This window comes from Heptranchias perlo, chromosome 15 (genome assembly GCF_035084215.1).
Source record: "Heptranchias perlo isolate sHepPer1 chromosome 15, sHepPer1.hap1, whole genome shotgun sequence".
NCBI classification, from domain to species: Eukaryota; Metazoa; Chordata; class Chondrichthyes; order Hexanchiformes; family Hexanchidae; genus Heptranchias; species Heptranchias perlo.
The window spans coordinates 3,641,815-3,668,213 of NC_090339.1; the positions used below are offsets into that span (position 1 = coordinate 3,641,815).

Here is a 26,399-nt window from a genome sequence, read left to right on the forward strand (position 1 = left end):
TTGGCTGAGGGACACCAGGGGAACACCCCTGCTCTTTTAATAGTGCCATGGAATCTTTTACATCCACCTGAGAGGGCAGACGGGGCCTCAGTTTAACGTCTCATCCGAAAGACGGCACCTCTGACAGTGCAGCACTCCTTCAGTACTGCATTGAAGTGTCAGTCTAGATTATGTGCTCAAGTCTCTGAAGTAGGACTTGAACCCAGGAAGAAACAGCACCCCAGCCCTTCCTGAATATCCTGGGGCATAGATTGGTCTTGGGCAAGAGTGAAACGAGTGGCCGATTCCCCATCACCCGATTCGTGCTAACGTCCAAGACCAAGTTATAACCCACAGGGTTTAGAGAAAAACATCCAGAAGACAAAAAGTAAAGAGTTCAAGTATTTTATTAGTTCAAAATAGATAAATATTTACTTTACAAAATGTACACACAAGTATACAGATTTGCAGTTTTGAAATAGGAATCATTTTGTGTTAAGAGAGTGCTAGTTGTCTCCAGTGAGCTACAGGCAGTGCAGAACTTGACATTGCTTTCAACTTGACACATAGGAAGTTTGCAGCAACAAAAAAAAAGAATCGATTTGTAATGCAACAGCTTTTAAAACACGCCTCCTTCCTGTGTAGGTCGGTGGCCTGCACAAGGCAGCAGCATCCCTCAAACAGTCCCACTAGCACACTTTGTCTCAACTTCGCAAGCAAGTGTTAGAGCTCGAGGGACCAAGCTTGTCTGAGGCTGCATCCGGCCAGCGAGACCTCTTCATGCACTGCGTTTCCTTGTGTAACAGTAGCAGAGCATGTCACCTCTAGTTACATCATCTCTGTAACAAGAAAAATTGTTTACTGCACACTATGCACAAGACAGGCAAATTAGGAGTGGGGGAGGGGAGCAAGTCATTACAGGCTGAGTTTGTGAATTGCAATGTAAATTAACTCTTTAAAAAAATGACAGGGTTTAAAAAGGTCTGCAAACCTACATTACATTGAGCAATTTAACAAATTGCAACCACAACTCCTGTCTAAAAATGTTTTGTCGACCTTGCCTAAAAGACAAATGAAGTATTCTTCCAGGGCAGGGTTTCATCATATCGAGTTAAATCTGGAGTCAAACCTGTCTCGGCCCCACCCAATACTTTGGTTCATCTGTAGCGTGAGGCTGTGGGAGGTAGTAGGCCACAGCTCAGTGTTCTGTGATCCTTGTAGGCAATATCCAAAAGGGAATTATGGTGACTAACCTATGATCACTATTTTTAAATGGCAAATCAGTGAAAGCATTCTAGCATACAGAGTTTCTTTAGGGGTTTGTTGGCTAACTGAACGCTTGAGGTAACATCTACAAGTCTAATGCTTTAGTTTAGAAGACATATTACTGGGAGGAAATGGGGGAGGGGAAGGAGGGAGATATATTGCAACTCAATGTCAAAATACAACCAAAAATATTCATTATTTCACTTGCACACCAGAGTGTCGTGGAATGTCAGAAAGAAAGACTTATATTTATATAGCAACTTTCACAACCTCAGGATGTCCCAAAGTACTTTTGAAATGTGGGGAAACACGGCAGCCAAATTGCACACAGCAAGATCCCACAAACAGCAATGTGATAATAACAAGATAATCTGTTTAGTGATGTTGGTTGAGGGATACATATTGGCCAGGACACCAGGGAGAACTTCCTTGCTCTTCTTTGAATAGTGTCACAGGATCTTTCATTTCCACCCGAGAGGGCAAAAAGGGCCTCGGTTTAGCAGCAGCAGGGCAGCACTCCCTCAGTACTGCACTGGGAGCGTCTGGATTATACGCTCAAGGCTCTGGAGTGGGACTTGAACCCACAACCTTCATGACTCAGAGGCGAGTGCTAACACTGAGCCACGGCTGATATGAGGCCAGCTCTTTAAAACCAGAGATTGGCACTTACTCTTCACTAAGCAGTACAGAGCATTGGAACTGCAGGGCACTGTTAGAGAGTGGAGTTACCTCCATCATTTTGCTGAACTCCTGATTTCAGCTGTGCCAAAGTGACCAATGCTGAATGGAGCCACTAGTCATGAGCTGCAATTTGTTAAGAGTTTAAATATCAAGTTAGTCGGCTTGAAAGCAGTTGAGCTGGACATCGTGAAGGACACATTCATGACTATTGTCAGACATGTTAATGCAGCTGCCTCACACCAGCAGATCCCAAGTGCATTCCAGTTAGTTCTCCACGGATATCACTCATGGTTTAAAGTAAAAATATCCCCCCAAAAAAGTTAACAAATGCATCCTGACATTCCAGTGCAGTACTGAGGGAATGCTGCACTGTTGGAGGTGCCGTCTTTCAGATGAGACGTTAAACTGAGGCTCGGTCTGTCCTCTCAGGTGGACGTAAAAGATCCCATGGCACTAATCGAAGAAGAGCAGGGGAATTCTCCCCAGTGTCCTGGTCAACATTTATCCCTCAACAAACATCACTAAAACAGATTATCTAGTCATTTATCTCATTCCTGTTTGTGGGATCTTGCTGTGTGCAAATTGGCTGCCGCGTTTCCCTACATAACAACAGTGACTACACTTCACAAAGTACTTCATTGGCTGTAAAGTGCTTTGGGACGTCCTGAGGTCGTATTTAATTGCAAATCTTTCCTTTGTCCAATAATATAAAGGTCCATTCTGTAACTGTTTGACTGTTGTAATGCATCTTAAGAGGCTCAATGGGGAGCTTCGTTATAAACACCATGCAACTTTAAATATTTGTTCTTGGGGCATAGGTTACACCAGTAAGGGCTCTGCCCTGCTCTTATAGCAGTGGGTTGATATGGCTGGTCCAGTTAAGGTTCTGGTCAATGGCAATATTTTGATGATGGGAAACTCGGTGATAATGGTGTTTAGGGAGAGGTAGTTAGGCTTTTCCTTGTTCAGATGATCACTGCCTGGCACTTGTGGCACCACAGGTGCCTGCTGTTTGTCCACCCAACCCTAGATGTTGTCCAAATCCCACTGTAGGCTGGCAAGGGCTGCCTAACTATTGGAGGACGAGTTGTGAATTGAACCAAACATTATACAATTGTTGAGGGAAGGCTATTGATGAAGTAGCTCGAGGTGATTGCGCCGAGAACATATCCCTGAGGAATTCCTGCAGATCTCTCCTGGGACTGCGATAATTGGCCTCTGACAACCACGACCATCATGGTGTCATGCTCGATTGAATGGGCCTTGATGTAGAGAGCAGCCGTGCTCCTCTCCGCTGACATTCAGTTCTTGCAACCAAGTCTGGAGTTTCTTAGCCAACTGGTTCTGGCAGAACCTGAACTGAACTGTTGGTGAGCAGGTTATTTAATGTAGTAAACCTGCAGTGTATCTGAGACTATTGGAGGTAGCTTTAAACCTGCTGTGTATCTGGGACTATAGGAGGTAGCTTTAAACCTGCTCTGTATCTGAGACTATTGGAGGTAGCTTTAAACCTGCCATATATCTGGGACTATAGGAGGTAGCTTTAAGCCTGCTCTGTATCTGAGACTATTGGAGGTAGCTTTAAACCTGCCATATATCTGGGACTATAGGAGGTAGCTTTAAACCTGCCATATATCTGGGACTATAGGAGGTAGCTTTAAACCAATCACATATCTGGAGCAACAAGACGGCAGATCCATACTTGAGGGCCAAGCGTAGGTGAAGAACCAATATGGCAACTGAAAAACCAATGAATGGAGGCAGCGAGTTACCCCAGTCACAGTCAAATAATGCTTATTATAGAACGGTTCTTCCACAGGGAGAGGGCTAAACAAGTGGTAATGCAGATTGTAAAGACAGCTTTTTAGAGTTTGCCAAACACGTATTAAATGGATTATATACCTGCTATCGTCTGGTCCAGGTTTGCAATAAAATCTTCCAGCTCCCTTGTGTCTCCAAGTTTGGCTGAAGGAAAAGAAACAAAGTTTAAATCTACAGATTGAAAATAACCCAAGGAAAGCAAGGACCAGAGGAGGCACAACCTCCAGGACCCTACTAACTCATCAATAACAACAACTTGCATTTATATAGCACCTTTAACATAGTAAAGCCTCCCAAGGTGCTTCACAGGGGTGTAATGAGACAAAAATTGACACCGAGCCAAAGAAGGAGACATAAGGACAGGTGACCAAAAGCTTGTCAAAGAGGTGGGTTTTAAGTAGCATCTTGAAGGAGAGAGAAGTGGAGAGGCGGAGAGTTTAGGGAGGGGATTCCAGAGCTTAAGGCTGAGACGGCTGAAGGCACTTGTGGGGGAAGGGAGAGGGAAGAGGGACTCTTTTGGGGATGTGAAATGTGGATGTGTGGAAAGATACTGAACGTTTTGGAGGAGACAGACAGAGACTCTGTTGGGAGGGGGATGGGAAGCTCAAAAGACCAGTTGAGGTGGGGAATGGGGGAACAATGAGAGAAAAATCACATTTACCCCCTGCTGAATGGGAAAGGAAGGGAGAGAAACCCTGTTGTGAGGATCTTGGGCTTCAATGGCACTGGAAGGGACAGTTGCCATTTGGACTTGGTGGACCCACATTAATGTGTACTCCAACTCCCCTCACTGACCGACACTGTTCTACTATTAGTATTAAATAACTCATGGGGCTGGGGATTCATCAGAAGTAACCCACTCTACGTAGTTTCCAGAATATCACTGAAATAATTGGGGGTTCTAGAACCAAAAGTAGCATCAGAGCAGCTGAAACATGTCTTCACACCCGCGGTGCACTATTCCAATGAGGAGCAGGCTTCACTTCACCATGGGAGATGAAAGGCGAGACCAATCACCAGCCTGCACCTGCACTTATAGTTGCTGGCTCGTCACGGGTATCTAGGCAGTACTGAAAGGGCAGCCATTTGCCAGGAACAAAGATAGAGGCTTCAATAATGCAAGTTATTTAGATCCTACCTTTGGGTGTTGCTGTGCCCACAGAGTTCAGTTTCTCAACACTACAGCTTAAGCTGCTCGCAGATGAGCCCGCACCTGTCAGTAACAAAAATGATGCATCTGAGACTATTGCTTTGTTCTACTGTTTACCCAGAATTATACAGCTTTCAGATGAAATATAAATATCAGAGGTCAGCACCCACTTCACAGATCAGACATCAGCATAGGTGGTGGAGTCTATTCTGTAGCAGTTCCAGAATGAAAATCTCTTTAAAATTATATGTTAGAAAGTGTCCAGTCCTCACCAAGATGTTTGCTCCTTACCCAACACCACAAACAGGTTATTTATCTCAAATTAACCAGTCAGTTATCTAATTGCTGTTTGTGGGATCTTGCTGTGCGCAAATTAGCTGCTGTGTTTCTTTGAATTACTACAGTTTAAAAGTATTTCATTGGCTGTGAAGCACTTTGGGACATCCCAAGGTCATGAAAGGGACTATATGAATGCAAGTTCTTTCTATGATTGGAAGTGGTGCTACTCTCAACCACGATTATCAAAGACATGGGATGTGTTGCTGTCCCACCCGAATTCATGCCATCGCTGTCAAAATGAATCTCAAGTAAAAGAATGAACGTGCATTTATATAGCGCCTTTCACAACCTCATGACGTCCCAAAGCGCTTCACAGCCAATAAAGCATATTTGCAGTGTAGTCACTGTTGTAATGTAGGAAACGTAGCAGCAAATTTACGATCAGCAATGTCCCACAAACAGCAATGAGATAATATCCAGATCATCTGTTTTAGTGATGTTGGTTGAGGGATAAATATTGGCCAGGGCACCAGGGAGAACCCTGTTGCTCTTCTTTGAATTGTGCCGTGGGATCTTTTACATCCACCTGAGAGGGCAGACGGGGCCTCGGTTTAACGGCTCATCCAAAAGACGATACCTCCGACAGCGCAGCCTGAAAATATTTGAGCCATTAGGTAAAACCCATTCTAATAAAAAGAATAGTTTTATGTAAAAGGAGATTAACTCTTCAAAGGAATGAAGAAAAAAAATTGAGGCAGTTTAGAGCTCACAATATGATAAACTTTAGTGTTTATCGAATCCCAGCTCAGTGACATGGCATATATTTTAACACAAATAGAAACCCAATCCTATCTGAAAGAATAAATGCCAATTTGTGCATTTTAGAGTTGCGGTAGACTGGAGCTCGATTGCATTTGGAGTTCCCACTGCTATAAATAAAAGACAACGTTTGCCAGATTAAAGACCACAAACCAATTTAGGCCGATTCATACAGAAATGCTGAAGTCAAGCTTTGCTTGGGACCAGGGAGAAAAAACGTTTAAATAGAATGGTGGCACTTTTGTTTTGGGGAGCTAATAAATTGGGGAAAGGCATCCTATATAACTTTATAAAAATGGAGAGTTTAAGACCCATTTTGTAGTGTGACAGTAGAACAAGGTTCCTTGGAGTGGGCAACTCATAGTGTGGCCATGAATACAGCAACTTAAAACAGCGAACTCCACTTGGGTGAAGTGAAGTTTTGGCAAGCAACCGTACTCTGTTCTGTGGGTGCGGTAATGTCGTGGTGATACAGGACTAATGATCCAGAGGGCGAGATTAAAAATTCAGATGTGAGTTCAAATCTCACCATGACAGTCTGAGAATTTGAATTCAGTTTTTTTAAAAATCTGGAAATAGAAATTTGGTCTCAGTAAGTGACCATGAAGCTGTCGGATTGTCATAAAAACCCAACTGGTTCACTAATGTCCTTTAGGAAAGGAAACCTGCCATCCTTACCCAGTCTGGTTTATATGTGACTCAGTCCCACATCAATGTGGTTGACTCTTAACAGCCCTCCGTAAAGACCTACCAACCCACTCAGTCATATAGAACCACTCAAGAAGGCTCACAACCACCTTTTCTGGGCAACTAGAGTTGGGCAATAAATGTCAGCGATGCCCACATCCCGAGAATGAATTTTTAAAAATGACATCTGCCTCCAGAGCCAATAACGTAGATTTACAGATAACGTACATCACAGAAGCAGGCCATTCGGCCCAACAGGTCTATGCCAGTGTTTACGCTCCAAACGAGCCTCCTCCCACCCGACTTCATCTAATCCGATCGGCATAACCTTCTATTCCTTTCTCCCTCATAAGCCTCAGTCACGTTTTTACAGACATTAGCATCAAAAAAATATATTTCCAATCCAACACTGTGAGCACATCAGTCTCCTCTTGATATTGAATCCCCTGAAACAAACATTTCCTGCTAACTATGAACTCTGCTTAACTTCATTGCAAGTTAAAGACTGCATTAATGTTTAGTCAGCAATGAATCCGCAGCACACTGCGAGCAAATCCCAAGACCTGCATACACTAAAATATCAAGTATATGCCATTTGGCCAGTTCTGAATTTAAAACAGAAACATTTGAACTGTAACTGTAGAAGTTAATTGTTCACCGCCCCCTCCCATTCACATGGGGTTACCAAGAGCTTAATACTCCCAAAAACTCGGCATTACTCACTCTCCGAGTCATCGATTCCACTGTCACCAGCACTGGTAGCACCCATCCTCTTCATTTGATCCAAGTGCTTCTCATACAGGACACCAGTGTTTGCAGAACAGGAGAGGTCTTCAATGACCTCATTGAATTCATTCAGGACAGCATCAAATTCATCCTCATTCCACACTGAAAGTTTTTTTTAAAAGTCACATTTGGTTGAGTTACTGTGCTAAAATATAATAGTCATAACACGCTCACACTAACATTTAAAAAAAACATTTGCCATCTAATATCAAGCAATCCAACCGTAATTTGTAGGTTTTATGATTCACTCCATACAGTCATTTCATAACATAGGGTGTCAGCTGTGGCTCACTCTTGCCTCAAGTCAGTCAGTTTGTGGGTTCAAGTCCTACTCCAGAGAATTGAGCACATAATTTAAACTGACACTCCAGTGCAGTACTGAGGGAGTGCTGTACTGTCGGAGGTGCCATCTTTTGGATCAGACGTTAAACCGAGGCCCCATCTACCCTCGCAGGTGGATGTAAAAGATCCCATGGCAGTATTTCTAAGAAGAGCAGGGGAGCTCTCCCCGGTGCCCTGGCCAATATTTATCCCTCAATCAAAATCACTAAAAAACAGATTATCTGGTCATTATCTCATTGCTGTCTGTGGGATCTTGCTGTGAGTAAAGTGACAGTGACATTTAATTCATTGTAAAGCCCCTTGGGATGTCCTGAGTTTGTGAAAGGTGCTGTATAAATGCAAATCTTTTGGTTTTTTTTTTACTGTAGCCAGCACAGGACTTGGTTTCTGATCTCTGCCACAATCCTAGGTGGAAGGCAATGAATGAGGGACAAGGTCCACCCATCTCCCAGTGCTAAAGAAAACACACCAGCATAGATCTGCAACCGATCGACAGATGCCTTTTCCGCCAAGTATGGTGCGCAATACAAAGCCTTGGGCACAATCACTATAAAGGCTCCATTCCAGAATATAGCCCAGACTACTGGTGGATTACCCCACCACGTTCAATTAGGAAATACAACCTCCAGGACTGGAGGCCACAATCAGCAGCAGTCTGAAGTAGAGCCACATCAGTCATAAGAAATTGGAGCAGGAGTAGGCCAATCGGCCCCTCGAGCCTGCTCCGCCATTCAATAAGATCATGGCTGATCTGATCCCAACCACAAATCTAAAGAACACAAGAAGTCGGAGCAGGACCCGGCCACATAGCCCCTGGGCCCTCTCCGCCACCCACAGGGCATTGACCGATCCGAACTCAGCTTCATGTCCAATTTCCTTTCCAGTCAGGACTGCGTTCCCTGCCAAAGGCAAAGGCACTGTTCTACAAACTGCACGTCAGCCAGGAGGCCTTGCTGCATCTGCCCATGCCAACTTCATCCAATCAGATTTTGTTGGCGAGCCCCACAGGGAGAATGAATGGAGCTTAAGGGGCCTTTATCCTTACATTGTGAATGAGTTCTCAGCACAAGTCCTGCGAATAATCAGCAGCACAGTCCTGCTAATTCTGCAATCTTAGTGTCCAGGCAACCTGCAGCAGTCAGCTCAGGGATTGGACCTAGGAGCTTGGCAGGTGTACACAGTTGGTTTTATTCTAATTTCTTTTTATTCATTCTGGGGATGTGGGCGTCAATGACAAGGCCGGCATTTATTGCCAATCCCCAGTCCCCTCGAGAAGGTGGTGGTGAGCCGCCTTCTTGAACCACTGCAGTCCGTGTGGTGAAGGTTCTCCCACTGTGCTGTTAGGAAGGGAGTTCCAGGATTTTGACCCAGCGACGATGAAGGAACGGCGATATATTTCCAAGTCGGGATGGTGTGTGACTTGGAGGGGAACGTGCAGGTGGTGTTGTTCCCATGTACCTGTTGCCCTTGTCCATTTAGGTGGTACAGGTCGCGGGTTTGGGAGGTGCTGTCGAAGAAGCCTTAGCGAGTTGCTGCAGTGCATCCTGTGGATGGTGCACACTGCAGCCACAGTGCGCCGGTGGTGAAGGGAGTGAATGTTTAGGGTGGTGGATGGGGTGCCAATCAAGCGGGCTGCTTTGTCCTGGATGGTGTCGATCTCAGTATTAGTAAGAGGGCAGGAACAGCATTCGCCTTGCGGGACTCTTCGGTGCCCTTAAATTATCTCTTCCTTCTATCACTGGATCCACTTGAGGCCCCTGACTGGCTCATGCAATTATATAGGTTTCCCAGTCCTAACAGACTTCTGTAAAACGGCACAGTGGCCGTGAACATGAGCTCCAATCCCACCAATGGCAAGTTGAACTCAACAAATCTGGTAATTTGTGAGCTGGCACCAGAAAAATGATCATAAAAGCTGCTGGATTGTCTAAAATAAAATCCAACTGGTTTCAGGGAGACAATCTTGCCTACACGTGACTCCGGTCCTCTTCTGGAGCTTTTAACTTAATGCCTTCAGGGCAACAAAGATTTTGCTGCCTCACCATTGCCACCCATATCCCAAGAACAATTTTTTTAAAAACACTTTAAGCTGGAATAAAAGATTGGCGAATGATCAGCACGGTATAAGGGAGGGTGATCAGCAACAGGCTACTAATCCCAAAGTTTCAGACCACACAGCCCAGCGCTGGCCCGAGGAAACTGGAACTCGATACAGAAACACAAGCTTGTACTTGGGGACCGATCGAGGAGCGCTGCTAACTTCACCATCCGCGGTCACCACTGGGTCAGTAACTTTAAACACCTCCCTCCATCCATCCCAACACCGAGACACACGGCGCCTCCAATACCGGGTTAGAGCCGGGGCAAAGCGAGATGTGACCGAGACCGATGTCCGACTCAGTCTCGGTCCCGGCTCCAGTCTCAGTCTCGGTCTCGGTGCCAGTCTCAGTCCCTGTCTCAGTCCCTGTCTCAGTCCCTGTCTCGGTGCCAGTCCCGGCTCCAGTCTCAGTCCCAGTCTTGGTGCCAGTCTCGGCTCCAGTCTCAGTCTCGGTGCCAGTCTCGGTGCCAGTCTCGGCTCCAGTCTCAGTCTCGGTGCCAGTCTCGGTGCCAGTCTCGGCTCCAGTCTCGGCTCCAGTCTCGGCTCCAGTCTCAGTCCCTGTCTCGGTGCCAGTCTTGGTGCCAGTCTCGGCTCCAGTCTCAGTCTCGGTGCCAGTCTCGGTGCCAGTCTCGGCTCCAGTCTCGGCTCCAGTCTCGGCTCCAGTCTCGGCTCCAGTCTCAGTCCCTGTCTCGGTGCCAGTCTCGGCTCCAGTCTCGGCTCCAGTCTCAGTCTCGGTGCCAGTCTCGGTGCCAGTCCCGGCTCCAGTCTCAGTCCCTGTCTCGGTGCCAGTCCCGGCTCCAGTCTCAGTCCCTGTCTCGGTGCCAGTCCCGGCTCCAGTCTCAGTCCCTGTCTCGGTGCCAGTCTCGGCTCCAGTCTCAGTCTCAGTCTCGGTGCCAGTCCCGGCTCCAGTCTCAGTCCCTGTCTCGGTGCCAGTCTCGGCTCCAGTCTCAGTCCCTGTCTCGGTGCCAGTCCCGGCTCCAGTCTCAGTCCCTGTCTCGGTGCCAGTCTCGGCTCCAGTCTCAGTCCCTGTCTCGGTGCCAGTCCCGGCTCCAGTCTCAGTCCCTGTCTCGGTGCCAGTCTCGGCTCCAGTCTCAGTCCCTGTCTCGGTGCCAGTCTCGGTGCCAGTCTCGGCTCCAGTCTCAGTCCCTGTCTCGGTGCCAGTCTCGGTGCCAGTCTCGGCTCCAGTCTCAGTCTCGGTGCCAGTCTCGGTGCCAGTCCCGGCTCCAGTCTCAGTCCCTGTCTCGGTGCCAGTCCCGGCTCCAGTCTCAGTCCCTGTCTCGGTGCCAGTCCCGGCTCCAGTCTCAGTCCCTGTCTCGGTGCCAGTCTCGGCTCCAGTCTCAGTCTCAGTCTCGGTGCCAGTCCCGGCTCCAGTCTCAGTCCCTGTCTCGGTGCCAGTCCCGGCTCCAGTCTCAGTCCCTGTCTCGGTGCCAGTCTCGGCTCCAGTCTCGGCTCCAGTCTCAGTCCCTGTCTCGGTGCCAGTCTCGGCTCCAGTCTCAGTCTCAGTCTCGGTGCCAGTCCCGGCTCCAGTCTCAGTCCCTGTCTCGGTGCCAGTCCCGGCTCCAGTCTCAGTCCCTGTCTCGGTGCCAGTCTCGGCTCCAGTCTCGGCTCCAGTCTCAGTCCCTGTCTCGGTGCCAGTCTCGGCTCCAGTCTCAGTCCCGGTCTCGGTGCCAGTCCCAGTCCCTGTCTCTTACCGGATTTGTCTGCCTCAGCAGAACTCATGGTGACGGGCTGGGCTCCTCTCTCCCTCTCCTCTCTCCTCTCTCTTCTCTCCCTCTCCTCTCTCCTCTCTCCTCTCTCCTCTCTCCTCTCTCCCTCTCCTCTCCCCTCTCTCCTCTCTCTCCCCTCTCTCTCTCCCTCTCCCTCTCTCCCTCTCTCTCTCCTCTCTCCCTCTCCCCTCTCTCCTCTCTCTCCCCTCTCTCTCTCCCTCTCTCTCCCTCTCCTCTCTCCCTCTCCCTCTCCCTCTCCCCTCTCTCCTCTCTCCTCTCCCCTCTCTCCCTCTCCTCTCTCCCCTCTCTCCCTCCCCTCTCCCTCTCTCCTCTCTCCTCTCCCTCTCTCCTCTCTCTCCTCTCCCTCTCCCCTCTCTCCCCTCTCTCCCTCCCCTCTCCCTCTCTCCTCTCTCCTCTCCTCTCTCCTCTCTCTCTCCCTCCCTCTCCCTCTCTCCCTCTCTCTCTCCCCTCTCTCCCTCTCCTTTTCTCCGCCCGGTTCTCTCCCCAAAAACCCGGTCACAAACTCAAGATTGTAACAACTATCCGAACGATGGGCCCTCCAGCCAATCACAGAGCGATGCTCAGGAGGGGGCGGAAACTATGCCTCCTGGTGAGGTCATGGAAAGAAATGTCAATTATCAAAGAATCCCCTCACGTCACGGAATCCCCTCACGTCACGGAATCCCCTCACGTCACGGAATCCCCTCACGTCACGGAATCCCCTCACGTCACGGAATCCCCTCCACGTCACGGAATCCCCTCACGTCACGGAATCCCCTCCACTCACCCACAAGGTTTTTTAAAATCATTAAATTTTTAATCTGTTTGTATTTCTTCAAGGTTGGAGGTGTGAATGGCCCACCCTTGTCCCTATGTTTCTATGTCTTTGATGGCCGTTTAAAATATATTAAAAGATCAATCTAAATAATGGATAAAGGATTGGAACCGGATTTAAATGAACTAGTTGTCCCCAGAAAGCCAGCTGAGGGTATCCCAATTCTGGAGTGGAGCTTGATCTGGATCTGGACTGTAAATTTGCTGTGGCAAGTGATGAGTTACCATGCAGATCCACTCAGAAACTCGGGAGAACAGACAAGTTCCTCCCTTTCCTTTGCCTGGTCCATCTCCAACTTATCCCTTCCCTTCCTGGGCTACTCTCTCTCCGGGAATAGGCTGTCCACTGACATGTTACCAGCCCACTGACGCCTGAAACTGCCTGAATTATGCTTCTCCCCACCCTGCTTCCACTAAAGACTTAACTCCTTCTCCCAGTTTTTCTGTCTTCACCGCATCTCCTCTGATGATGCCACCTTCCACACTAGAGCTTTAGATATGTCCTCCTGTTTCATCAGCTGAGGTTTCCCTCCACCTTGCTTGACAGGGCCCTCAACCGAGTCTGTCCCATTTTCGGCACTTCCGCCCTCACCCTTTCCCCACCATCCCAGAACCATGATAGGGTTCCCCATGACCTCACCTTCCACCCCACCAGCCTCCGCAGTCAACAGATCATCCTCCACCATTTCACCTCCAGCGCGATGCCACCACTAAAAACACCCTCCCCTTTCAGCATTCCGAAGGGACCGACCACTCTGTCACACCCCAGTTCATTGTTCTATCAACCCTACCAACTGCTCTCCTTCCCCTGGCACCTTCTCATACGAGCACAGGGAGTTGCAACACCTTCTCTTTCACCTCCTCCCACACCACTGTCAAGGGTCCAAATGAATCTTTCCGGGTGAGACAGCGATTTACATGTACTTCCTCCAACCGAGTACACTGTATTTACTGCTCAGGATGCGGTCTTCTCTATACCAGGAGACCAAGCACAGATCAGGTGATCACTTTGCCGAACAGCTCAATTCTGTCTGCAAGTATGACCCCGAGATCCCTGTTGCTTGACACTTCAATTCTCTGCTCCCCACTCCCACTCTGATCTCTCTGCCTTTGGCCTTCTACCCTCTTCCAATGAAGTTTAACCAAGCTCGAGGTACTGCACCTCATCTTTCTACTGGGCACTTTACAGCCCTCTGGCCTTAATACTGACTTTAACAACAGCTCCCATTTTTTGTCTGGCAGCCAGTGCTGGCAATGTAGGATGGGGATGGGAGCAGGTTGGTGCTTGGGGTGGGAACATGTGCTGGCAGGTGGTCTGAAACCTTGGTGTCAAACTGCTTGTTTTTCTTTTTCTTTTCCAACTTCTTGATCAAGACTTGACATGTCATATATAACCCTTTGACCATCAGGCCCTTTTTTGCTTTTAGACTCCTCATCAAAGGTGGCCTTAACCCATTCAAATGGGTCTTTGTGTCTGCCCGTGTCCAACACAAATATTTTTCCTTGATGTACAAGGATAAATGCCTCTAAACTCTCATCGAGGTTAGATTTCAATTCTGCCATGGCTTTATATTAATTTACCGTAATATGCCAGTACTGAAAGCCAGTAGAAGGCTCGAAGCACTAACCCTACCTATTGGAAAAATCAGGTTGTGATCCTTAAATCTCCATTCTTTATTACATCAACGCAATACAATGCTACACAATGGGGAGCCAACTGTTAGAGGAATGTTTTATTCATGAATAGATGCTCTTCCTACTCCTCAAATGAATGAGATTCTTAGATGTTGAGGCCAGTGTTCATCGTTTATTAAGCATATTTTTTTTTCAAAAAATATACTTGTTTCATAAAATTTGCAGCAATACATACAATACAGTTGTCATATCACATTCCAAACGTACACAATACAGATTATACAATTTGCAGGTTACATCAAGTACAGTTCAATGAACACATTGGACATAATTACAGTTTATGACACTCTAGGGTGCCTCATTGCATTACACTCAATACAGATTATTGATTACAGATTCATTACAGGTACATTACAGATTCATTACAGGTACATGACACCAATTTGAATTTTACATTCTGCCCGAGGGTTTTTTTCCCTGATTTCAGCCCCTCGGTTTACAATGGCGGAAAGGTTCTAAACCGTTGCCTTTCCCCACAGAGCCTTTGCGGTGGCCGCACCCATCCTCAGTGTGTCCCTGAGCACGTAGTCTTGGACCTTGGAATGTGCCAGTCGGCAACACTCGGTCGAGGACAGCTCCTTGCACCGGAAGACCAGCAAGTTTCGGGCAGACCAAAGGGCGTCTTTCACCGAGTTGATGGTCTTCCAGCAGCAGTTGATGTCTGTCTCGGTGTGCGTCCCCGGGAACAGCCCGTAGAGCACAGAACCCTGTGTTACGGAACTGCTCAGGACGCACCTGGACAGATACCACTGCATCTCTCTCAGCATACAGTACATGCAATAGTAGTTAACATACACTTGACAGATAATACTTAAAACCACATCGGGTCATGGACAGGTTGGGGACTCATATACTTTACAGTTCCAAGTTCAGTATACAGGTTGATCAGACCTTTTTTGAATCCAAGATATCTGTAGAAACTGTCACTTTTGATACATTTCTCTCACTTCCTCTACCTGGCAATCCACACATTTCTGCATTACATCATTATACAAATGTTAAAATATAATTCCATATAAAGAGAATGTAATTGAACTTGTCCCATAGCAATAACTTTAGTTAATAAACTAGTCCCTTACTTAACAAGCTCTTTTTCTGTTGGGCTAATGAGATTGATATAACTCCTTTACTTTGTTATCTTATCAATAGTTTTGCTCTTGTTACATGTGATTGTTATTCCACCAAGTGAAACCTTTAATTATAAATCTGTCTTTGAGTCTATATCATTGGCCCCGATTTTCAAATGAAATTGTGAGTGCGTTGGAGGTGGGGGGACTGCGAAAATCGGGAAAATTCCCAGCAGGTGAGGAAGCCGGCCCCAACCCGCCGGCTTCCGGGTTTCCCACAGACGTGCCTGTGTGCGCGCGGTCCTCCCGAATGCGTAAGTCCTTCCGGCAATTAAAGCCGGCGGGATGATAGTTAAAGAACCAAATGTACCTCATTGAGATAATTAAAGTATTTTATTTCTGATATAGTAGACAGTTAAACTTACCTGGGCCACTTTCCCACATCTTCCGATTCACACCAGGCAAAAATAAAGTAAATAAATTAAATAAAAAACCATTGCATAAAGTTAAAAAACAAAATAAACCTACCCTTCCACTGATGTCACCTGCACCCCCCTGCTCCGATATTCAATGTCCCCTTTTCTGATGTCCCCCTCTCCCCCTGATGTCTCCCTCTCCGATTTCACTCACAGCCCCCGATGTCACCCTCTCCAATCTCCCCCTCTCCCCCCCAAACCTCACCCTCTCACCCCCGATCTCCCCCACTCCATCCCCGATCTCCCCCTCTCCCCCATCTCCCCCTCTCACCCCAATCTCCCCTCTCCCCTCCCCGATCTCCCTCTGTCCCCTCTGATCTCCCCCTCTCCCCCCACCACCGATCTTCAACGCCCTCGACTTTCTGTTCCAACGCTGGATGATGTCTCTCTCTCTCTCTCTCTCTCTTTTTCCATTCCCCCACCTCGGCGTTGGAGCTCCGGCTGGCTGCCAGGCTCGAAACCTGGAAACAGGGTCTTGGTGAGACCACACCTGGACTATTGTGTGCAGTTTTGGTCTCCTTACCTAAGAAAGGATATACTTGCCATAGAGGGAGTGCAGCGAAGGTTCACCAGACTGATTCCTGGGTGGCAGGACTGTTGTATGAGAGAATGGGTCGACTCGGCCTGTGTTCACTCGAGTTTAGAAGAATGAGAGGGGATCTCATTGAAACATATAAAATTCTGACAAGGCTAGACAGACTGGATGCAGGGAGGATGTTTCCCCTGGCTGGGGGTCCAGAACGAGGGGGGTCACAGTCTCAGGATATGGGGTAAGACATTTAGAACTGAGATGAGGAGAAATTTCTTCACTCAGAGGGTGGTGAACCTGTGGAATTCTCTACCAAAGAAGCCTGTGGAGGCCAAGTCACTGAATATATTTAAGAAGGAGTTAGATAGATTTCTAGATACAAAAGGCATCAAGGGTAAGGGGAGAGAGCGGGAATATGGTATTGAGATAGAGGATCAGCCATGATCATATTGAATGGCGGAGCAGGCTCGAAGGGCCAAATAGCCTACTCCTGCTCCTATTTTCTATGTTTCTATGTTTCTAAACAACATTAATCATCATTAATTACATGGCGATTGCATCGGAAAAGGTAAGTTTTTTTTATTCGGGTTTGCCACATGCACCTTCACCCCCTTGTTGCCATCCTGGCACCATTTCAAAATTGAGCCCATTCATTACCAATCAATCTTCTGATTCCACAGAAACCCCAATTAAAAAGTATGATTTATACCCAGGTATTTTCTCTGCACCTAATATCAATGATTATAGCTCCCTGAATCTTAGAATCCAGTACACAATGACACGTCTTTAATTCAGTTCAGTCATTGCTCAGGTGATGACTTCATCCTGAAACTGATCATTGCTGGAGGGCCAGCCTCAGTTCAAACTTCAGTGGTCACTACTTTAAAATTCAATCTTATTTCCCTACTTAGCAACCAAAGGCTAAAGGTTAACACTACTACAATACAGGAGAAAGCAATAGCAGTATTAGACTAGTAGACTTTAGAAACGTCAGATTAGCCCTTTCCCACTGGAGCCTGCTCCACTTTGCCAATTTTTCATCCTTCCCATTATGTTTATCTATCCCCCTTTAGTTATTCTCACAATCAGTAGTAGGGAAGTAGTGGGGTAGTAGCAGCCTGACATCAGTCATTGGGAAAATACTAGAAACTTTTATTAAGGAAGTAGTAACAGGGGACTTAGAAAATCATTATATGATTAGGCAGAGTCATCACGGTTTTATGAAAGGGAAATCATGTTTGACAAATCTACTAGAGTTTTTTGAGGATGTAACTAGTAGGGTGGATAAGAGGGAACCAGTGGATGTGGTGTATTTGGATTTTCAAAAGGCATTCGAAAAGGTGGCACGCAAGATGTTATTACACAAGATTAGGGCTAATGGGATTGGGGGTAATATATTAGCATGGATTGTGGATTGGTTAAAGGACAGAAAACAGAGAGCTGGAATAAACGGGTCATTTTCAGGTTGGCAGGCTGTAACTTGTGGGGTGCCGCAAGGATCAGTGCTTGGGCCTCAGCTGTTTACAATCCTTATCAATGACTTAGATGAGGGGACTGAGTGCAATGTATCCAAGTTTGCTGATGATACAAAGCTAAGTGGGAAAGTAAGCAGTGAGGAGGACCAAAGAGGCTGCAAAGGCAGATAGGCAGGTTAAGTGAGTGGGCAAGTAAGGGGTAGATGGAGAATAGTGTGGGAAAATGTGAAATTATCCACTTTGGTAGGAAGAATAGAAAATCAGAATTTTTTTTTAAAGTTGAGAGACTAAGCTATGTTGGTAGTCAGAGGGTGTCCTTGTACATGAATCACAGAAAGTTAATATGCAGGTACAGCAAGGAATTAGGAAGGCAAACGGTATGTTATCCTTTATTGCAAGGGGGTTGGAGTATAAGAGTAAGGAGGTCTTGATACAATTACATAGAGCTCTGGTGAGACCACACCTGGAGTATTGTGTACAGTTTTGGTCTCCTTGCCTAAGGAAGGATATACCTGCCTTAGTGGGGGTGCAACAAAGGTTCACTGGATTGATTCCTGAAATGAGAGGGTTGTCCTATGAGGAGAGATTGAGTAGAACGGGCCTATGTTCTCTGGAGTTCAGAAGAGTGAGAAGTGATCTAATTGAAACATATAAAATTCATAGAGGGCTTGACAGGGTAGATGCTGAGAGTCTGTTCCCCCGGCTGGAGAGAATAGAACTAGAGGTAATAGTCTCAAGATAAGGGGTCAGCCATTTAGGACCAAAATGGACCAAGTATGGCCTACTCCTGCACCTATTCCTTATGTTCTTATGTTCTTATCATTTGATGAAAGCATCATGACAGCTTCCTGGGTATTTGGCATTGACGTGCAGGATAAGGCAATTGACATCGCACATGAGTGACGCATTAAAAGAATGAATACCTTTCCTGTTTATACAATTGAGGGGGGTTTCAAATGGGGCTTTGAGTGCCTAGTGCATTCTAGTGATTGCTCATTGCACCTGTGGGAACTCTTGTCAGTCTATAGAACTGGATAGCCCTCTTTGTTTCTCTGGTTCCATTGGGTAGGATATGAATTCTGTTGCTGTCTTGAATAGAGCATCAGGGACTTTCCTGAGGGCACTGCTGAGCTGCTGCCAGTCCAATATGGCATTGGTCACCTGATGCTGCCTGGAAGGATCCAGGTGCAAAGAAATTGAAGTCAGTGGAGACTTTGACTGGTACAGACAATGCTGCTCTCCGGGTGGAAGTGGGCTGCAGGTCTTCAGCCAGGAGTTGACAGATCTCCCTGACAAACTCTTTGGGGGGCGGGGGAGCGCACCCTGAGGCAGTGATGAATCAGAGAAGTCTAAGTAAGATCTTCTTGTTCTGTAGACCCTAGTAAGTGCATGTAGGGAGCAAGCATCTGCTGTGATGCCTCACTCTAGGAGCCTCCAATCCAGCCTCTTTGATCTCCTCATCATCCTCCTCCTCTTCACAACACAGGAATGGCGGGATTCCCATTGGAAAATTCATGCTCCCAATCAAGAGCGGTACTTTTAACTGAGCAGTGTAAAAGTAGCAGCAAATTCCTAACAGAACCTTCAAACACTTTAGGGATTGATATACCAACAATGTAACACCAAACCTTAGTTGAGGCAATCAAATTGGCCTCCTCCAATCAGCATCCACCTCAGGAATTCCTTATTGGTGCTCTTACCACCACTTATACAGTGGCAGTTATTATTTGGGGAGTATGTTGCAGAAATTCGATTGGAGGGCTTAGTTTGCCCACTTGACACTGTTTAGATGCGACAGAGCGAGCCTTAAGTGGATTGGCGATTTTTTCTAAGGAAAATTTTGGACCTGTTTTTGATTGGTATTTTTGAGGAGGTGTGAATCACTGCCCCATTTTACTCCACCTACCGCTCAAAATCCATCCCGAAATGGGTGGCCTTTAGGAGGAAAATCCAACCCAAGTGTCTCCAGGGGCATCACTGACATTTAACCAACTAAAGTCCCAAACCCTGCAGCATTTAGGATGTCTATCCAAAGAGTTCTCCTTCATGGTTTGGAACTTTTGGCATTCAACAGAAGAGATTCCTTCGTGGATGTGGGAGGTGATTTAGGACCAACTGTGAGGCCAATTTGTGAGGGTGGATTGAAGTTCTGTGAATCAGGAAGATAATGCTCTACCTAAAGTTCAACTGGACCTTGTACTTGGCAAAACTCAAAAAATTACAACAATGTGCCCATCTCATATAACAGCAGCAGCTATAACCATTCGTAAATTATTATATAACATTGTGCTGGCAATAAATCAAATTGATCGGGTTGAGAGGGTGAGATGAAGCAAAGTGGGAGGAGGCTCGCGTGGAGCATATACACCGGCATAGGCCTGTTGGGCCGAATGGCCTGTTTCTGTGCTGTGTAAATATTATGTAATACTATGTAAAAATATAGTCAGCCAATTAAAGAAGCTGGTGGGAAGTGAAAGGAGTGGAATATTGGATTTGAAGTACAGATTTGAATTCTACTGCTGGAGATTTTGGGTCATTTTTATTTTTTGACCATTTTAACAATGAATGTCGGCGGATATTTCACTCCTTTCTTCAACTCCTCTCTGAATTTAGTCTGGGTCACTGTATAAATACACGTGTTGGTGCAGCAACTCAGAAGCTGAAGCATAATCCCAACTTCCTGAGCAATGGGTGAATAAAATATAAATCCTGAAATTTGACATCAATGCAATCCGCAGGAGTGTATAATTTATAAAATACGTCACCCACAACAGTATGAAACTGGCCGATATGGCGAAGAGTAAGGTGAAGGACTTCCTTCGGTTCTCCATCCCTGGGTCACGGTGGCTCTCACCGCTTCAGTGTCCCCGCGGACTCTACTGGCCACTAAGATGTGCCGTACGGTCAGACCATTGAGCAGCAAAATCAGCAGGAAGGGAACCAGTGGGGTGATAAGATAATGAAACAACAGCCCATAGAGGTGAAGAGATATAGCTTGAAGTGTAAATACAAGATATGTTTGTAGTGAGATCATATATGAAGTACCAGGGAACATGTATTAAACAGCTCAGGGTACTGACAGTTGCAATAACCACAGCAGCAGTTTTCTCGGTGCAATATTTTGGATTTTTCTGGTGACAAATAACTAGGAAGCGATCGAGGGTGAAACGGACCGTCAGCCAGACTGAACTGTCTGCAGGTGCGGAACGCAGGACCGATTGGAGATTACACACGGGAGTAAATTGTCGCCAACTAAATATGAAATAAAGTGGGGCAATCCGTCTCAGTATCACCTCAATGATAACCACCAGTGGATCGGACACCAGGGAGCGAGTGACACATCCAGAGAGACCAGGGTCACAATCGCCACCAAGTTAACTGTGAGACAAGAAAACAGAACTTGATTCTCAGACTCCTTTCAGAAGTGTTGCTTTTGACAGGATTTGGTGTGAGAGATGAGGCATTGATGCTGTGTACAGTGACCAACATCAGTCGCTTCAATGCTCCCAGATTCATAGAGGTTTTACAGTGAAATAATCAGAGAGAAGTTGACCAACAAATAAAGAGAACAGACTGATTACAGTGCAATTAGTTGGTAAAGGTGCAATAGGAACTGAGTAGTTACAAACCCAATACACCAGAATTAAAGTGTGAACAAGGGAGAGCCCACAGTTCATCCACAAGGGGAATGGGCTGGTTGCTTGGATCTGGGCACCAGGGCGGAAGGAATCCAAGTGATGGTGAAGGTAGTTTGAAGTGATGCACAGGGCTGGAGGAGGTCAGTGAAATAGGGCCAGCCAGGGAGACTGAGAGGAAGAGGATGAGGAGAGAAGAAGCAGGGAGTCAGGAGCTGACCTGCAAAAGCAATGGCAGAATGGAAGCAGGGATGCAGCAGATCGAAGTATAAGAGGATGAGAGAGTCCTAGAGTCCTGTTGTTCACCGCAGTAACTGTAGGTACCGTTAGCCCCACCACAGTAACTGTAGGTACCGTTAGCCCCACCGCAGTAACTGTAGGTACCGTTAGCCCCACCACAGTAACTGTAGGTACCGTTAGCCCCACCGCAGTAACTGTAGGTACCGTTAGCCCCACCACAGTAACTGTAGGTACCGTTAGCCCCACCGCAGTAACTGTAGGTACCGTTAGCCCCACCACAGTAACTGTAGGTACCGTTACCCCACCGCAGTAACTGTAGGTACCGTTAGCCCCACCGCAGTAACTGTAGGTACCGTTAGCCCCACCGCAGTAACTGTAGGTACCGTTAGCCCCACCGCAGTAACTGTAGGTACCGTTAGCCCCACCGCAGTAACTGTAGGTACCGTTAGCCCACCACAGTAACTGTAGGTACCGTTAGCCCCACCGCAGTAACTGTAGGTACCGTTAGCCCCACCGCAGTAACTGTAGGTACCGTTACCCCCACCGCAGTAACTGTAGGTACCGTTAGCCCCACCGCAGTAACTGTAGGTACCGTTAGCCCCACCGCAGTAACTGTAGGTACCGTTACCCCCACCGCAGTAACTGTAGGTACCGTTAGCCCCACCACGTTGTAAGATTGAACATTTGTATGTGAATGTATTGGATTCCTCAAATCAATAAGGTATTTGTTGAACAGGGAATCACGTTATTTACTGTGTGTGCCTTGATAGTAAACCTGATTGGTAAAGGAACAAAGAACCTGTAAAAACCTCAGCTTGACCACCAGAGAACTGAAGATTAGAAGGACTTTGGAAGAGGTAACCACCTTAAGGAGCATGTCAAGGGTCACAGGGTGTGGGCCTTTATTTGAACACTGAGCATTTGGAAAAGAAACAGTGCTTAACAATCCTGTTACATGTAAATGTGAAGATCCGAAAACAAAATATTCAATATCTGTATACCACTTATTAATATTCTGAAGCTTATTGAATTATTGCTGAGGAATGTAGGGTTGTTTATACATTTACCAAAAGTTCAGACCATTTCAGCTGCAGGTTGTTTCACATTCAGCTCATTGCAATGCATTTTCCAAGCAACATGCATTATAGTTAATGTTTGAGTACAGGGCTTATAATACACTAAGGTCCAATTGCAGAGAAGATATAAAAAGCATTGCAACAGTATTATTAGGGTAAACTGTGCTCACCTTATATTGTAATATAATGTCAAAACATTTCATTTTCATTGACTATACAGAACACTTCAGCTGCAATTATCACCCCTGCAAAACTTCAGGAGATAAGAATGTAAGAACATAAGAAATAGGCGTAGGAGTAGGCCAAATGGACCCTCAAGCCTGCTCTGCCATTCAATAAGATCATGGCTGATCTTCGACCTCAACTCCACTTTCCGGCCCTATCCCCATATCCCTTGATTCCCTTAGTTTCCAAAAATCTATTGATCTCAGTTTTGAATGTACTCAACAACTGAGCATCCACAGCCCTCTGGGGTGGAGAATTCCAAATATTCACAACCCTCTGAGTGAAGACATTTTTCCTCATCTCGGTCCTAAATGGCTGACCCCTTATCTTGAGAATATGACCTCTAGTTCTAAACTCTCAAGCCATGGTAAACAGCCTCTCAGCATCTACCCTGTCAAACCCTCTAAGAATTTTATATGTTTCAATTAGATCACCTCTCATTCTTCTAAACTCCAGAGAATATAGGCCCATTCTACTCAATCTCTCCTCATAGGACAAACCTCTCATCTCAGGAATCAATCTAGTGAACCTTCATTGCACCCCCTCTAAGATAAATATATCCTTCCTTAGGTAAGGAGACCAAAACTGTACACAGTACTCCAGGTGCAGAGCCCTGTATAATTGCAGCAAGACCTCCAAGCTCTTTTCCTCCAACCCCCTTGCAATAAAAGCTAACATACCATCGCCTTCCTAATTGCTTGCAGTATCTGCATGTTAACTTTTTATGATTCATGTACAAGGACACCCAAATCCCTCTGAATACCAACATTTTTTAGTCTCTCACCGTTTAAAAAATATTCTGCTTTTCTATTCTCCCTACCAAAGTGAATAACTTCACATTTCCTTACATTATACTCCATCTGTCTCCTTCTCGTCCACTCACTTAACCTGTCTATATCCCTTTGCAGTCTCTTTGTGTCCTCCTCACAGCTTACTTTCTCACCTAACTTTGTATCATCAGCAAACTTGAATATATTACACTCTGTCCCTTCATCTAAGTCATTAATATAGATTGTAAATAGCTGAGGCCCAAGCATTGATCACTGTGGCACTCCACCAGTTACAACCTGCCAACCTGAAAATGACCTGTTTATTCCTACTCTCTCTTTTCTCTCCGTCAACCAATCCTCAATCCATGATAATATATTACCCCCAATCCCATTAGCCCTAATCTTGTGTAACAACCTCTTGTGTGCCACTGTTTCGAATGCCTTAGATAAGCAACGACTACACTTCAAAAGTACTTCATTGGCCATGAAGCGCTTTTGAACGTCCTGAGGTGGTGAAAGGCGCTATATAAATGCAAGTTCTTTCCTTTAACACCAGCCGGATAGTCACAGTAGGAGAGCGATTCTTGGAGCTGCAGTAGATACGAGCATTATTAAATATTCTGTCAAAGCAATTATTGGAAATAAACATTTCCGTGCACGTTATTTCCCTCACTGGATCCACTTTTGATCATCCAGCCACAGTTTCAGGAATGTTGGAAAGTACATTCACTCCTCACCGCACAGAAACAGCACAACGATTGACATCCCTTATCAAACATTTCCCAGCACGTTGGAGAGATGTGTATCAGGACCTATTAGTTCCACTCTGCAGCTTTTAATAATGTGCATTAATATTCCACAATCGGGGAGACCAGGGAAGCACACTGAGCTGATCAGTAATAAACACAGAAAATGCTGGAAAACACTCAGCAGGTCAGGCAGCATCTGTCGTGAGAGAAATAGAGTTAACCTTTCAAGTCGATGACCTTTCATCAGAACTGGAACAAATTCTGTTTCTGATGAGGCCATAACGTCAACAAATGACTTCTCACCAAACTAATGGGTATCTCCAGACAGTTTTATGTATTGTTTCTGTCACTCAGACAAAATAATGCTCTGTTTCAGTCATCGGTAACTCAGTTCATCAGATTGTTTATCATAAAAATCACCTAATCCCATTAAGACTTCTTTATTTTGTTAAAAGTGCCAGCCCCTGGACTGGATACCAAACTGGAAGACATCCAATAGAAGGAACGATCTGTTAATGTGACCAGCGTGGGAGATTCAGAACATGTTACAATTTCAATGGTGAAAATACGTGAATCAAACAGCAGAAAGTTAGGACACATCATTGACTGGACTCCTCTCACTGACCAAGAGCTTGATCAGGACCAAACAAGACGTAATATCAATGGGTATCAGGTATGCAGTAATGGGTTAGACACACAATGGCAGTACGTAGAAATACATGTTAGCTACTCGTTATACTCACTCACCAGGAACACCAATGGCGGCAAGAATATCGAAGAAAAGTCTTTCTGTATCATAAAATGAAATATATCCCATTTTCTCTTTGAAGTGATGAAGTTGCTTGATGCTCCATGCAATATATTGGCAGACGATGAATTGAAAGCAGTTTTTTATTTATACTGGAGAGAAACCTCCAGTGGAATCATTAGGCTGCATGATCATTGACATTAGTAACAGTCCTTTGAACAAACAGATTAATTGGACAACACCTGTCACCCAAAACCTTATTGTGAAATAGATTACATTTGCAGCATTTTAAATCAAAACTGCAAATTACAACCTGAAATACAATCTTATTGTGGATGATTGCTTGATGGAAAGTCACAAATGACATCCCCTGTGACTGTGACCATGGTAAACTCTCCCTCCTCATCCTTCTCTTCCTGTCTGCAGCCTTAGACATGGTTGACCACACCATCCTCCTCCAATGCCTCTCCTCCATCGTCCAGCTGGGAGGGACTGCACTCACCTGGTTCCATTCTTATCTCTCCAGTCATAGCCAGAGAATCACCTGCAATGGCTTCTCTTCCTGCTCCCGCACCGTTACCTCTGGTGTATCCCAAGGATCTATCCTTAGCCTATTCCTATTCCTATTTCTCATCTACTTGCTGCCCCGATAACACGTCATTTTTCACACATGTATGCTGACGACACCCAGCTCCACCTCACCACCACCTCTCTCGACCCCTCCACTGCCTTTGATTTGTCACGTTGCTTGCCCGACATCCAGTATAGGATGAGCAGAAATTTCCTCTAATTTAATATTGCGAAGACCAAAGCCATTGTCTTCGGTCCCCACCACAAACTCCCTAGACACCAACTCAGTGCCTCTCCCTGGCCATTGTCTGATGCTGAGCCAAACTGTTTGCAATCTTGGCGTCCTATTTGACCTGAGCTGAGTTTCCGACCCCATACCCTCTCCATCACTACTCTTCATACTCCATCTCCGTAACACTGCCCATCTCCGCCCCTGCCTCAGCTCACCAGATGCTGAAACACTCACCCATGCCTTTGTAATCTCTAGACTCGACTATACCAATGCTCTCCTGGCCGGCCTCCCACCTTGCACCCTCCATAACCTTGATCTCAACCAAAATTCTGCTGCCCATATCCTAACTCGCACCGAGTCCAGTTCACACATCACTCCTGTGCTAGTTGACCTACATTGGCTCCTGGTCCAGGAATGCCTTGATTTTAAAAATCTCGTCCTTATTTTCAAATCCATCTATGGCT

At 46.0% G+C, this 26,399-nt stretch overlaps 1 protein-coding gene across 1 annotated transcript; it reads right to left on the bottom strand.

Annotated features, from left to right (window-relative positions):
* Positions 1-370: 370 nt before the first annotated feature.
* Positions 371-11,775, bottom strand: LOC137332672 (regulator of cell cycle RGCC-like). The gene is made up of 5 exons (XM_067996617.1): positions 11,600-11,775; positions 7,406-7,570; positions 4,886-4,960; positions 3,829-3,891; positions 371-818 (listed from the first exon to the last, which is right to left on the bottom strand). The coding sequence occupies exons 1-5, from the start codon at positions 11,625-11,627 to the stop codon at positions 808-810; spliced, it is 342 nt and encodes a 113-aa protein (XP_067852718.1). The 5' UTR covers positions 11,628-11,775; the 3' UTR covers positions 371-807.
* Between the last annotated feature and the right edge of the window lie 14,624 nt (positions 11,776-26,399).